At 40.8% G+C, this 13,476-nt stretch overlaps 1 protein-coding gene across 1 annotated transcript in view; it reads left to right on the top strand.

Moving 5' to 3' along the window:
• tmprss15 (transmembrane serine protease 15) overlaps window positions 1-12,951 on the top strand; it is a 103,182-nt gene extending 90,231 nt beyond the window's left edge. Inside the window, exons 24-26 of the mRNA XM_048540111.2 lie at window positions 750-845; window positions 9,084-9,223; window positions 10,708-12,951. Coding sequence (XP_048396068.1) covers window positions 750-845; window positions 9,084-9,223; window positions 10,708-10,875 — 404 coding nt within the window. The 3' untranslated portion in view covers window positions 10,876-12,951. The remainder of the gene's footprint in view (window positions 1-749; window positions 846-9,083; window positions 9,224-10,707) is intronic.
• The last annotated feature ends 525 nt before the right edge of the window (window positions 12,952-13,476 follow it).

Here is a 13,476-nt window from a genome sequence, read left to right as displayed (position 1 = left end):
AGAACTGGAATGTCAGAGGGTTAGCACGTAGAGAGTGTGCATTTTCAGAAGGTCAGAACTGGCGGACCACTGCACTGTCAGAGAGTTGGCGCTGAGTGAGTGCAACACTGTTGGAGGGTTACTGCTGAGAGAGTGTCGCATTGTCAGAGGGTCAACATTGAGGGAGTACTGCATTATTGGAGGTGCATGTTTTGGATGAGATGTTAAACTCAACTATCCTTGCAGGTCAACATGAAAAAAAATTGCAATATTATTAAAAAAGAAAGCAGGCATATTCTCCGAACTAATATTTGTTTATCAATGAATTTTATAAAAACTTGTTAACTAGTCTACAGATTACGGAACAGGCCTATCACCCTCTAGCATGTTGTTAGAGGAATAATGCTGAAAAAATTTCAGGTAACATTAACATGAAGCATTTACTTGTCGAAACAAGATCAGAGACCCTGGGAAGTTGTGACTGTGGAATTCGACAGCAATAATGGGCAGCATTATCCCTGTTGTCACAACATTTACTGAAGCTGTCTGGACAAGAACAGTTTAGAATAGTTTGGCACTGATATCCTGTCTTGAATCATAGTTAAGGAATCAGTCTAACTCCTTGCTGTTGCTCAATTAATCAAGGACTTGCAAAATCCCTGATAGCTTCCCCACTCATCCATGACCACCTCACCCACCTCCCAACCCCATAATACGTTCAGGAGAGCAGTGAATGTTTCACTGACATGTCGTGCATGTTTATCTTTCAGGGTTTGTTCAGCCTGTATGCCTCCCAGACAGGAACCAGCACTTCTTAACAGGAATGAGATGTTATATTGCTGGTTGGGGTGCCCTATCAGAAAATGGTAAGCAAAACAGGAGTTCTTCACAGTGCGAGATAAAGGGAACTGCTGATGCTGGAAAATCTGAGATAACAAGGTGTAGAGCATGATGAACACAGTAGGCCAAACAGCTTCACAGGGGCAGGAAATTTTCTGAAGAAGGGTCTAGACCTGAAACGTCAGCTTTCCTGCTCCTCTGATGCAACTGGCCTGCTGTGTTCATCCAGCTCTACACCTTGTTATCTCTCTTCATAACAGTGCGGATGGGTACCTGGGCAGACATGCTTAGTTTGGTGTTTTTGTTGAGGTAGTTTTTTTTTATTCATTCACAGGATGTGGGCATCGCTAGCCAAGCTGCCCTTCTCTAATTGCCCAGTGGGCAGTTAAGAGTCAACCACATTGCTTTCATGTGTAGACCAGTCCATGTAAGGATGGTCGCTTACATCCCTGAAGAGCATTTGTGAATCAGATGGGTTTTTTCAACGATTGACAATGGTTTCAGGGTCATCATTAGAATTCTATTTCCAAATATTTACTGAATTCAACTTCCACCACCTCCCAAGGCAGGACTCAAGCCTGGGTCCCCAGAACATTATTGAGGTGTCTGGATTAATAGTTTAGATTAGATTATTTTACCTAGAGTGTGGAAACAGGCCCTTCGGCCTAACAGGCCCACACTGCCCCTTGCAACATCCCACTCAGACCCATCCCCCTATAACCCACACACCCCTGAACGCTACGGGCAATTTAGTATGGCCAATCCACCTGGCCTGCACATCTTTGTGGACTGTCGGAGGAAACCGGAGCACCCGGAGGAAACCCAACCAGACACGGGGCGAATGTGCAAACTCCACACAGACTGTCGCCCGAGGCTGGAATCAAACCTGGGTCCCTGGCGCTGTGAGGCTGCAGTGCTAACCACTAAGCCACCGTGCTGCCCCAAATATTAATATTAATAGCCTCTTCTTGGGATGCTGGTTTCCAACTGAGGGTCAACAATTCTCAAGGACTGAACAAGAATTGAATGATGCAAATGTGTATAATTTATACATATGAGTGTCCTTTTTTGAATTTGAGTTTCAAAATAGAGGCAAATGGATGCTGGTTACTTATGCAAAGGGATTTCTTTGAAAAAGATATGCAAGACCACCCATGGGAGAGGTGATAGCCTAGTGGTATTATCACTTGTCTGTTAATCCAGAGACCCAGAAAACATTCTGGAGACCTGGGTTTGAATCCCAACACAGCAGATGGTGGAATTTGAATTCAATAAAATATCTGCAATCAAGAATCAAATGATGACCATGAAACTATCACCAATTGTCAGGTTAAACCCCATCTGGTTCACTCATGTTCTTTAGGGAAGGAAACTGCCATCCTTACCTGGTCTGGCCTACATGTGACGCCAGACTCACAGCAATGTGGTTGACTCTTAACTGCCCTCTGGGCAATTAGGGATGGGTAATAAATGCTGCCCTAGCCAGTGACACCTTCATCCCATGAATGAATACAAGGACAGTGTCTTTACGCAGCGGTGATTGGACCCAGCAATTTATCAGGAAGTGGATGATTATAGCTCCCTGTAATGTTAATGTTCACATGTTCCTGTTGTGTATTTATGACATGTAAGACCATCAGCTTTATTTCTTTTTTCTTCCATTCATCTCAGAATGCATCAAGAGTTGAGTGCAGAAGCAAGTTTAGTTTCTTCTCTAAAGGAGCTTTAAAGGACTGTCAGGGTACCAGTTACTTCAATAGGAGTGGTTAGATTGTAAAAATTGCCAGGCCAGAAGAAGTTCATGAGAAAGTAGCAGGTTATTAACACTGAAAAAGGTAAGGCTGTCATCGATTTGTGAAAAGTTCATGTCAGCAGATTTGGAAAGTGCTCTGAATTAAATCCACAATCCAAGGCATGGAAACTGCCAGGAGCCAGTTTCAGTATAACCCTCAGAGGTTGAGATAATGCCATCATTTCTCTGGCCTTGAGTGTGTATAATGAACAGTGTTGGGGAATAGTTAGAAATTATGTTTTGCTGTGCATGTCAGATATTTCAACAGTATTCTACATTGATATAGCTTATTTCTTCATTTCTTCTTTTGTATAATAAACTTTTGTTCTGTTTATAAAAATCTGCAGGCCCAATTGAATATGTCTCAATGACTAACCACAACAATAGCTATTTTAACAAAAGAAAAGTTTCATTGTGATCAGAACAAGTGATGATACTAGACAGATGTTTTAAATTCATTCAGTTTAAGAGCAATCTACGTCTCTTTTAAACAAATCGAGGTACTGGACATAAAAAGGGGGGCTGTGATGAAGTTCATTGCATGGACTGAATTTTCAAAATTGGCTTTGATTGTTGCTAAGAGTTTTCTAAGAGTAGAAGACACAACAGTGACATCTTTAACTAAGGCAAAGTTAAGGAATGAAACTAAATAGATAAACTGGCTTTGATCTTACAGCCAGAAATAACAGTGGCAACATCAACCCTGGCAAACCTGCAACGTCCTGCTCACTAATACCTGGGTTAGTGCAAAAATTGCAACAACTGTTGCACAGGCTAGTCAAGAAACAGCCTGACATTGTCATACTAACAGAGTCACACATTACAGGCAATGTCACCATCCCTGGGTATATCCTGTCAACCCTCAAAATTGACTCCAGAAATGAAGAAGTCTCAATGCATCAAGTCAAACGTAAGCAAGGAAAACTCTTGCTGATTACCATGTACCATACTCCGTCAGCTAATGAATCAATACTCCACAATTTTGAACACCACTTGGAGGATGCACTGAGTGTGGGAAGTGTGCAGAGTGTAAACCGGATGGGGATCTTCAATACTCAGTGCCAATTCTTGTCCTCAGCATGTCAGCTCCTTAAAAAATATAATGACAAGGAGGATGACAGGAGATAAGCAGTAAAAATGCTCCAAAATGAAATACAAATCAGAAAAAAAATGGAGAATGAATCACAATTGAAAATTAAAATGTTGATCCTCCAGTAATTAGATTGGATAACATCAAGGTGTTTAAAAATTATCTCCCAGGAGACTGAGTTGGAGTAGCTAGAGCTCACCTATTGTGATGGTGTCGAAAGCAGAGGGGTCACAAAGATTCTGTACTATAGCAACGTTAATGCAGCTACAAAACTAGACTCAAATCCTGCCCTAGAATTGGAGGGCTGCTCTGAAAGAAATGGACATGCATGACTTGTCACGAAGATTGACACTGCTAAAAGGATATTGGCAAGTTTCATTGATTGAAAGGGTCAAAGAAATATCGGCTCTTGCAATCTCAAGTAGACTTTATCAATGTAAGGTGGAATGTAAAAAACACTGGCATTTTAACCATCAAAATTGTTAAAGATATATATAACTGTCTACATCAACAGCTTTGGCTTGTTTAATCAAATGTGGGGCAAACGTTTAGACCAGTTGACTAAGCAAGTTGATTTGTTACAAAAAGCTAACTCAGCTATAAATCTGGCTGAAAGTGAACTTACCAATGCAAAAGTGACTTGTTTGGGCCACACTGTGCTGTAAGGTCAAGAAGTAGTTAGGGAAGCAAAAAGATGAATTTGGATTTTCCTATACCTAAGACAAACCTTGAAATTCTGTGATAAATTGACATGAACAAATTTTGTTTGAAACTTTCACACTGTCATATCCGATTGGGCAAATTTATTTTAAAAATCTGAATGTACAAAATAATTTCAAAGAGCCTTTGATGGGTTAATAACAATTGATGCCAACAGCAGTTTTAATAGCACAAAATTATGAGACCCATGTACACCAGCTGTTGATGCTATGTGTTGGTGCTATGTTACTACAAAAAGATGAAATGGGGATTAAACAGCCTGCCAGTTGTTTTTCAAAGGAATTGCATGTCCATCAACAGAAATGCTCATTGGTAGAAAAGCAGACGTTGAATTTTGTGCTGGCTGTCCATCACTTCGCAATATATATATCCAACAACTTAGAAGAAACTTATTTATACAGATGACAGTGTTTTGTGTAAGTTCAATGCGAAAACCATATGATTTTAAAATCATCATTTACCTGGAAAGAGCATTCCCGATGTAGTGGATGTTTTGCCAAGAAGGTATAGAAAGGAAACCAAATGTTGTGAATGAAATCAATTTACATTCAAAAAAGTGATGAAACTTATTATGTGTTTCATCTAAATATATTATTATTGCTAATATTATGTAGTGGAAGAACTTTTTGAAAGGAAATGAAAATGCCTGTTAAGGATGCATTCACTATTTTGGGAGAAGAGTTGATGAAAGATACATAGTATGTATTCCGTATACACACACACATGAACATAACCCTAAATATAAAATCATTTTTCAAGTTTTGATCTCAACATTAGCAAATGGTTGTTCTTTCTTTTGGTGAAACATTTTCTTTTCAAGAAATGTCATGGAGTCATTAAGGAATTGATTAAATTCAGCAAATTGTCAGAAAGTACGTTAATGGATGGGTTTGGTCCATGGCATGGATTAAGGATTGGTTGTCTGACAGAAGGCAGAGAGTTGGGATAAAAGGCTCTTTTTCAAAATGGCAACCAGTGACGAGTGGTGTCCCGCAGGGTTCAGCGTTGGGGCCGCAGTTGTTCACTTTATATATTAATGATCTGGATGAAGGGACTGGGGGCATTCTGGTGAAGTTTGCCGATGATACGAAGATAGGTGGACAGGCAGGTAGTACTGAGGGGGTGGGGAAGCTGCAGAAAGATTTAGACAGTTTAGGAGAGTGGTCCAGGAAATGGCTGATGAAATTCAAAGTGAGCAAATGCGAGGTTTTGCACTTTGGCAAAAAGAATACAGGCATGAACTGTTTTCTAAACAGTGAGAAAAGCAGAAGTACAAAGGGATCTGGGAGTGTTGGTCCAGGATTCTCTAAAGGTTAACTTGCAGGTAGAGTCTGTGATTAAGAAAGCGAATGTAATGTTGTCGTTTATCTCAAGAGGGTTGGAATATAAAAGCAGTGATGTGCTTCTGAGGCTTTACAAAGCACTAGTTAGGCCCCATTTAGAATACTGTGTCCAATTTTGGGACCTACACCTCCGGAAGGACATACTGGTCCTGAAACTTGTCCAGCGGAGATTCACACGGATGATCCCTGGAATGGTAGTTTTAACGTACGATGAACAGCTAAGGATCCTGGGATTGTATTCATTAGAGTTTAGAAGGTTGAGGGGAGATCTAATAGAAACTTACAAGATAATGTATGGCTGAGAAAGGGTAGACGCTAGGAAGTTGTTTCCGTTAGGCGTGGAGATTAGGACCCATGAGCACAGCCTTAAAATTAGAGGGGGTAAATTTAAAACTGAAATGAGGAGACATTTCTTCAGCCAGAGATTGGTGGGCCTGTGGACTTCATTGCCACGGAGTGCAATAGAGGTCGGGACGTTAAATGCCTTCAAGGCAGAAATCGATAAATTCTTGATCTCGCAAAGAATCAGGTGCTACGGGAAGAGTGCAGGGAAGTGGAGTTGAAACGCCCATCAGCCATTATTTAAATGGTGGAGTGGACTCAATGGGCCGAACAGCCTTACTTCCACTCCTAAGTCTTCTGGTTTTATGGTCTTAATGGTATGATATTTATCACATTACGTTTATGATATTCTAGATAATCATTTAAGGCTAGTTGTTTTGATTTAATTTTAGAAGGATCTAAGTTTGAGCAATTTTGTTTTTTTTATTCAATTCCAAAAGTACCAGAGCCAAGTTTAGAAACAAACTAGGAGATTTTTTTTATTCCTGGGAAGGTCAGAGAACTGGTTACTTCCTCAGAAGGGTTTTGTTAAACAGTTTCCAAACTAGGGGTGTTTGGTTGGAAATCTGCAGGTGATTAGAATCAAGAAAATTTAGGCTTGTGGAAGCTTTCATGTAATCAGATTTGGAACTCATTGCAAAGCTTCACAATCCAGCCCAAGGAAACAATTGGAATTCAGTTAAGTAGAATGCTAAAGAGTTGAGCAACATAAACAGAGGAGGGATAGTAGGAACTGACGATGCTGGAGAATCTGAGATAAAAAGGTGTGGAGCTGGATGAACACAGCAGGCCAAGCAGCATCAGAGGAGCAGGAAAGCTGACATTTCGGGTCTGGACCTTTCTTCAGAAATAGGGAAGGGGAAGGGGATTCTGAAATAAATAGAAAGGGGGGGGAGATGGATGGTGATGGATGAAGGAACAGATAGGTGGAGAGTAGACGAACAGGTCAAAGGGGTGAGGATGGAGCCAGTAAAGCTGAGTGTAGGTGGGCAGTTAGGGTGGGGATAGGTCTGTCCAGGGAGGACAGACAGGTCAAGGAGGCAGGGATGAGGCTGGTAGGTAAGAGGTGGGGGGTGGGGGTTGAGGTGGGAGGAGTGGATAGGTGGAGAAAGGCCGGGCAGATTAGGGAGGCGGGGACAATCTGGGCTGGTTTTGGGATGCGGTAGGGGAAGGGGAGATTTTAAAGCTTGTGAAGTCCACATTGATACCATTGGGCTGCAGGGTTCCCAAACGAAATACAAGGTGCTGTTCCTGCAACCTTCAGGTGGCATCGTTGTGGCACTGGAGGAGGCCCAGGATGGACATGTCATCCAGGGAGTGGGAGTGGGAGTTGAAGAAAACAGAGGAAGTGTCACTGGACCCAAAATATTAACTCTGATTTCTCTTCACAGATGCTGCCAAACCTGCTGAGCTTTTGCAGCAACTTCTGTTTTTGTGTGTGATTTATAGCATCCATAGTTTTTTTTTGGTTTTTCCTAAAGAGTTGGGGGTAGTCTTGTAATTTCTCTGGCCTTGTGTCTCTACAGTGGATTGTGTTGTGAAACAGATTGAAACTTTGCTTTTAAGCATGTTCTGAGATGTTCCTAATTTAAAGAGCTCATTTTGATTTTCATTTATTCTTCTGTGTTATTAACTTCCATTCTGATGTTAAAGAAAACTTCTAGCCTCATGCGAGTCTCATTGACAAGCCCCCACAGTAAATGAGTACTTTTTCTAAAGCAAAAGCATATAATTTATCAATAAACAGAAAAAACTGTAGATGCTGGAATCTGAAGCAAGAAAAAAAATTACTGGAGAAACTCAACAGGCTTGGCAGCATCTGTGGAGGTAGTCAGTTCTGATGATGGGCCACTAGACTCCAACCATTACCTTTGTTTCTTCCTAAACAGATGTTGCCAGACCTGCTGAGTTTCTCCAGCAATTTCTGTTTTAATAATCAGTCAAATCATGTTTTATTCTGGAATATGACTTGGTCCAATTGTTCCAACAACTGCAATTAGAGCTATAGAGTCAGTACAGATGGAAACAGAAGATCAAACCTCCAGGAATATCCAAAAACAAATTGGAAACTTTTCTCTGACTGGATGTGAAAAATGAAGATTTTATCACATGGTTTCTTGTATCTAAATTCAGGCTATTGATGTTGTCTACATGATTCTTCTCAAGCATTTTTACAGCTTTACAGCCAAGCTGTAAGGATATGTGGAATTAGGGTAAATGCGGTCACATTGAATGCAGATGGATCAGCACCAGCCAGATACGATAATGCACAAAGATCTCTACTCAGATCATTATTTTTGCAAAATGTATAAATGTATACTCTCAGCAAGTGATGGAGCAATATTAGGGATTTGCTGATGATTCCAACTTGAAGAAGCCAGTTGTAACAAGGAGCATGAAAGCTTGGAGAGGCACATTGAGAAGTGATTGGCATTGTTAGATGGCTGGCAGATGTAGTTCTTACAAACATGGACATTGTAATTGATATTTAAAGAAAAGGGGTTAGAAAACATGCCTAAAAAACAAGACCATAAATAAAGAGGAAGAAATACACAAATCACTAAAGCCAACAAAAGTATTTCCACAAGTTGGTAAGTCTTAGTTGTATTGTGATACTTATTTTAAAACCATAAAGGGCAAATGCTGTTTTTTTTTCAGAGGCTTTGTATTTACGTACAGCATATGGGACAAAAAACACTAATAATTGCGACATGAAATAAAAGGGAAATTAGGAACTAGTTCTTTGTGCAACAGCTGGCTAGAATAAGGAACATGGGATCCACACACTAGTGTTGAGGCAACATCTCCAATACCGATAAGAGAAACGGTGACTCGCTTCAAATAGTTGATGTCAACAGGCTATAAGGAGTGCAGAGGGGAGTAGAACTTGATTAGATGGACTATACCTTCCTTTGTAGTTGACAGCTCTCACACCTTTCTTCCCCACCAAACCCCCCACCATCTGCCCCACATCCAGGGCCACCTCCAAATGTTCTGCAGGATGCAGTGGTCCCGCTCATATCCAATCAAGAATGTCAAGATCAGTTGCCGCAGTATAACATTACGGGTAGCATGGTTTGTGCTGGCTATGAAAAAGGAGGTGTGGACACATGCAAGGTAAACCATTTGAGTCAAATTAACAAAGAAATGACTTGAAATCACCCAATGTAAGCATTGCTTGTTTCGCTGAGGATGTCTTCAATGCATTTCACTAGACCCATCTTTCAGTGTTTGGATGTCAATTTTTCAAACAAATGATACATAGAAATTTAGAAAACTGTAGGCCATTCAGCCCATCAAGGCTGTTCTGCCATTCAGTAAGCTCACTGCTGTTGCTCTATCTGAAAGCACCTCAATTTGAAGTGAACACATTTTTTTCACCCAGTGGGTGGTTAGGGCATACAATACACTAGCAGTTAATGTGGTGGAGGCAGGTTCAATTCAGGAATTGAATGGTTATTTGGATATAAATGGTGTACAGGGAAATGAGGAAAATGCAGGAGATTGGATCGATATGATAGAATTGGTGAAAACACAATGGACCAAATGGCCTTCTTCTGTCCTGTAATAATCCTGTGATTCTGTGAAATCTATACAGCTGCTCTTTTCCCACACGCTTTGATACCTCTAGTATCTACAAATCTATCCATTCCCTCCTTAAATACATTCAGTGCTAGGGCATTGAGACCCTCGTGTGGTAGAGAACTCATGATTCAAACCAGCTCAAGTGAAAAAAACCAGTTCCTATATCTGGAACTTGCTCAAAATCCTCTGAAATTCCTCATGGTTGCATTCCGATCCTATGTCTGAAAACTTCCAACATCCAACCCAATATGCCATCTCTTGATCTTTTTATTCAGTTGGTAATGCCAGCTCAAAGTCACAAGATCACAAGTTCAAAAACTTCAACAAATAATAAGGAGTGGGACTACTGTGTAGTGCATAAGGAGTGCAGTGCTATCTGAACTCATGGCCCTTGAGTAAGATGTCACACTGAATCCTGTCTGCCATTTGTCCTTTGTTTGAATATTAAAGATCCCCTTCCTGTAGTTGAAGAGCAAAAAGTTGTACCAACGTTGAAGCCAACATCCATCCTTTGACCAAACACCACCACAAACAGAGAGACCACATCTGTTCTCGCTGTCTGAAAGCTTGTTGCAAGTTTGCTGACATAGTATCTGTTAGTCAATCATTTCAAACCATTTCATTTCATGGACTTTGAGCTCCAGGGAGCATAGAAACATATAAAATAGAAGCAGGAGTAGGCCATTCAGCTCTTTGAGTCTGCTCTGCCCTTCAATATGATCATGCCTGATCATCAACTCATTACCCTCTTCTGGCTTTCTCCCCTTTTCCTCAACCCCTTTATCCCCAGGAACTATATTGAACTCCTTTTTGAAAATGTTCAAAGCTTCGGCCTCAACTGCTTTCTGAGGGCAGGGAATTCCACAGGCTCACAACTCTCTGGGTGAAGAGAATTCTCCTTAGCTCAGGAGTGGAAAATCCTGCCCAATATATGGGAAGCACTTCAGGTTCTAACTGTGAGTGCAGCCTGACAATGTATGAAGATAATTTGTAACATTTTTATTGTTTCTATTCAGGGAGATTCAGGAGGTCCTCTCGTCTGTAAACAAGACAGCCAGTGGTGCCTGGCTGGAATCACCTCCTTTGGACATGGATGTGGGCTCCCTCGCAGTGCAGGGGTTTATGTACGCGTTACAAAATTTGTGGAATGGATGCAAGAGATTATTAATTTTTACACTAATTAACCTGACCGAAAGTTTGTTTTAATATTCAAAGAGTTTTGTTTTCTATGGTAGCATTTTGTTGAATGTGTTCACATGTAATTCTCCATGTGCTTCATAGCCACAGCTCTTGAGCATTTTGTTCGATATCGTTAAAGCAGTACACAAGAATCATCCATGCCCCATAATTGCGAGACAATGACCATCTCCAATAAGACCGAAGCTAACCACTATCCCCCTTCACATTCAATGGTATTGCCTTTGCTGAATCCACACAATCAATATTCTGGGGATTTACTATTGACCTGAAACTTAATTGGGCCAATCAAATGACTACTGCGGCGACAAGAGCATGTCACAAGCTGGAAATACTGCAGCAAGTAACTAAACCTCCTGACTCCTCAAAGTTTGTCCACCATCTTCAAGGCACAAGTGAGGGCGGTGATGGGATACTCCCCATCAAGTGGGAATACTCCCCACTTGCCTGCATGAGTATAGATCCACCAAGACACAAGAAACTCAACAACAGTTGTCAAAATAAGTTGCTTGATTGGTGTCCCATTTACCACGATCATCCTTTACTCCTTTCACACCACCAGTGCACACAGTGTTAACTATCTGTTCCATCTACAAGGTACAGGGCAACTGGTTACTCAGCCTCTTTCAACAGCACCTTTCAAACCTGCAACCTCTACCACACAGAAGAACTGGGGCAGCTGATGTTTAGAAACACCATCAGCTGGAAGTTTCCTCTGAGTCACCCACTGCCCTGATTTTTTTTTGTCACAGGATCAATGTCCCTAAACTCTCTCTCCAATGGCATTGTGAGTGTTCCCACACCACATGGACTACAGTGACTCAGCACTTCTTTCTCAAGGACAATTAGGAATGAGAAATAACTACTGATGTTCACAAACAGTAAACAAAAAATAGCACAGAAATTATATGTGAATTTGCTGAATTACTGCATTACCAGTAGAAAACCAAACCTCTCAGTGCTGGATATGCAACAGTTATTTCTAAAGATCTGTTGAATGGAAACTCTGCTAAAATTGATTGTTGTTGAATTATTCCGTTTTATACTTAATGGCACATTAAAGAATCGTATTCAAACTGTTGCTTGCTGAAAAATTTTCAAAGGAAAAGATCTGTGCAGTTCAATCAAAATGCAATACTGCTGACATGTGATGCCTCCTTCCATATTTTCTTCTTGACTTTTTAAAGCCGGCATTCACTTGGTCCCAGTTCTTTCTGTAATCACAACGAGAAAAACATTGGTAATGGTTTTTTATCCAATCTTCACACTTTTGCTTCAAGAGTCGTGCAAGGACCTATCCTTAACCACTTGTCCTTTCCTCCATCCAGATACTGCCATTTAGCAGTATCATCCAAAGAGCTGAGGTCACTCAGCACCCTCTCTTCACTGCCGTCTCAGTCCTCCACTGCCTCTGTATTGTTGCACTGCTTGTCTGACACCTGGATCTGTAAGGAAGCATTGTCAAAAGCGGAGCTATTCTAGCATCAATTCCACATCTTTGCCAAGGCATCCAGCCTTCCTCACCAGCCACTGCCTCAAGCTCAAACAGATTGTCTGTTACCTTGAGTTCACTTGAAGTTCATGACCACATTCTTCCGTATTTCTCATCTGTGGCTCAACTTCGCTCTATCTGCCAGTAAATCTTCATCCAGACTCAACCAACCCAATATTGCTATTACTAGTGTTCAGTCTTCCACCTCCCTGCACTGCATCTTGCTAATCCACACTGGTTCCCAGTTTGACAAATTCTCTTCCTTGTATTTAGATCTCTTTTGGAGCTACATGTTCTCTTTCTTTGTAACATTCCTGTTGTACAATCTTTTGCGCTAGGATCTACAGTTGTCTGACTCTGGACTGTTGAACATTCTTCTCATCCTTTAATCCATCTTCTGCAGTCAGGTCTTCAACCACCTCAGCCACATGCTCCATCTGGTAATTTGTCCCTTGTTCTCATTAGAAAACAATGGGATTTTTTTCTGACCAGGACTATGGAAGCCTTACCTCATTGGTTCTGCATCTATTTATTAAATTTCTGTGGCTCATGTTTTTCATTCTATTAAAATTGTTGTACATAACTATGAAAAGTTTTTATTCTAATTTGTACTTCTTGATATGTTAAAAGGGCCAGCTAACATATATTCCTGAAAATAGGAATGAGGAGACCATTCAGTGTTTTAAACCTGCTTGTCTATTCAATTAGATCCTGGCTGATCTGTGGTTCAATTCCAGTCAACTACGTTGCCCCAAATATACCCCAGGCTGAAATCCACACTCAATCACAAGTTATCAGTCCAACCTGGACAATTCTCATTGACGCAATGTTTGTATCCACAGCCTTTGGGAAAGAGACTGAGAGAATTCCACAGTACTTCGCATGAAGTAAAATCCTTCCTGAATTCACACCTGATGGATTTGGCTCTGATTTCAAAATTATTTCCTCTTGTTTTGGATATCCCACCAGGGGAAATAGTCCCACCCTACCTCCCCTCACTTCCCTAAATAAATCCTTTTTATCATTCCAAAAATTGTCCTCAATCAATACTCATGATAATGTACATCAGGTTAATTTAACTTATTCTATTAATTTA

This window comes from Stegostoma tigrinum, chromosome 12 (genome assembly GCF_030684315.1).
Source record: "Stegostoma tigrinum isolate sSteTig4 chromosome 12, sSteTig4.hap1, whole genome shotgun sequence".
NCBI classification, from domain to species: Eukaryota; Metazoa; Chordata; class Chondrichthyes; order Orectolobiformes; family Stegostomatidae; genus Stegostoma; species Stegostoma tigrinum.
This window is presented reverse-complemented; position numbering and strand designations above follow the sequence as displayed.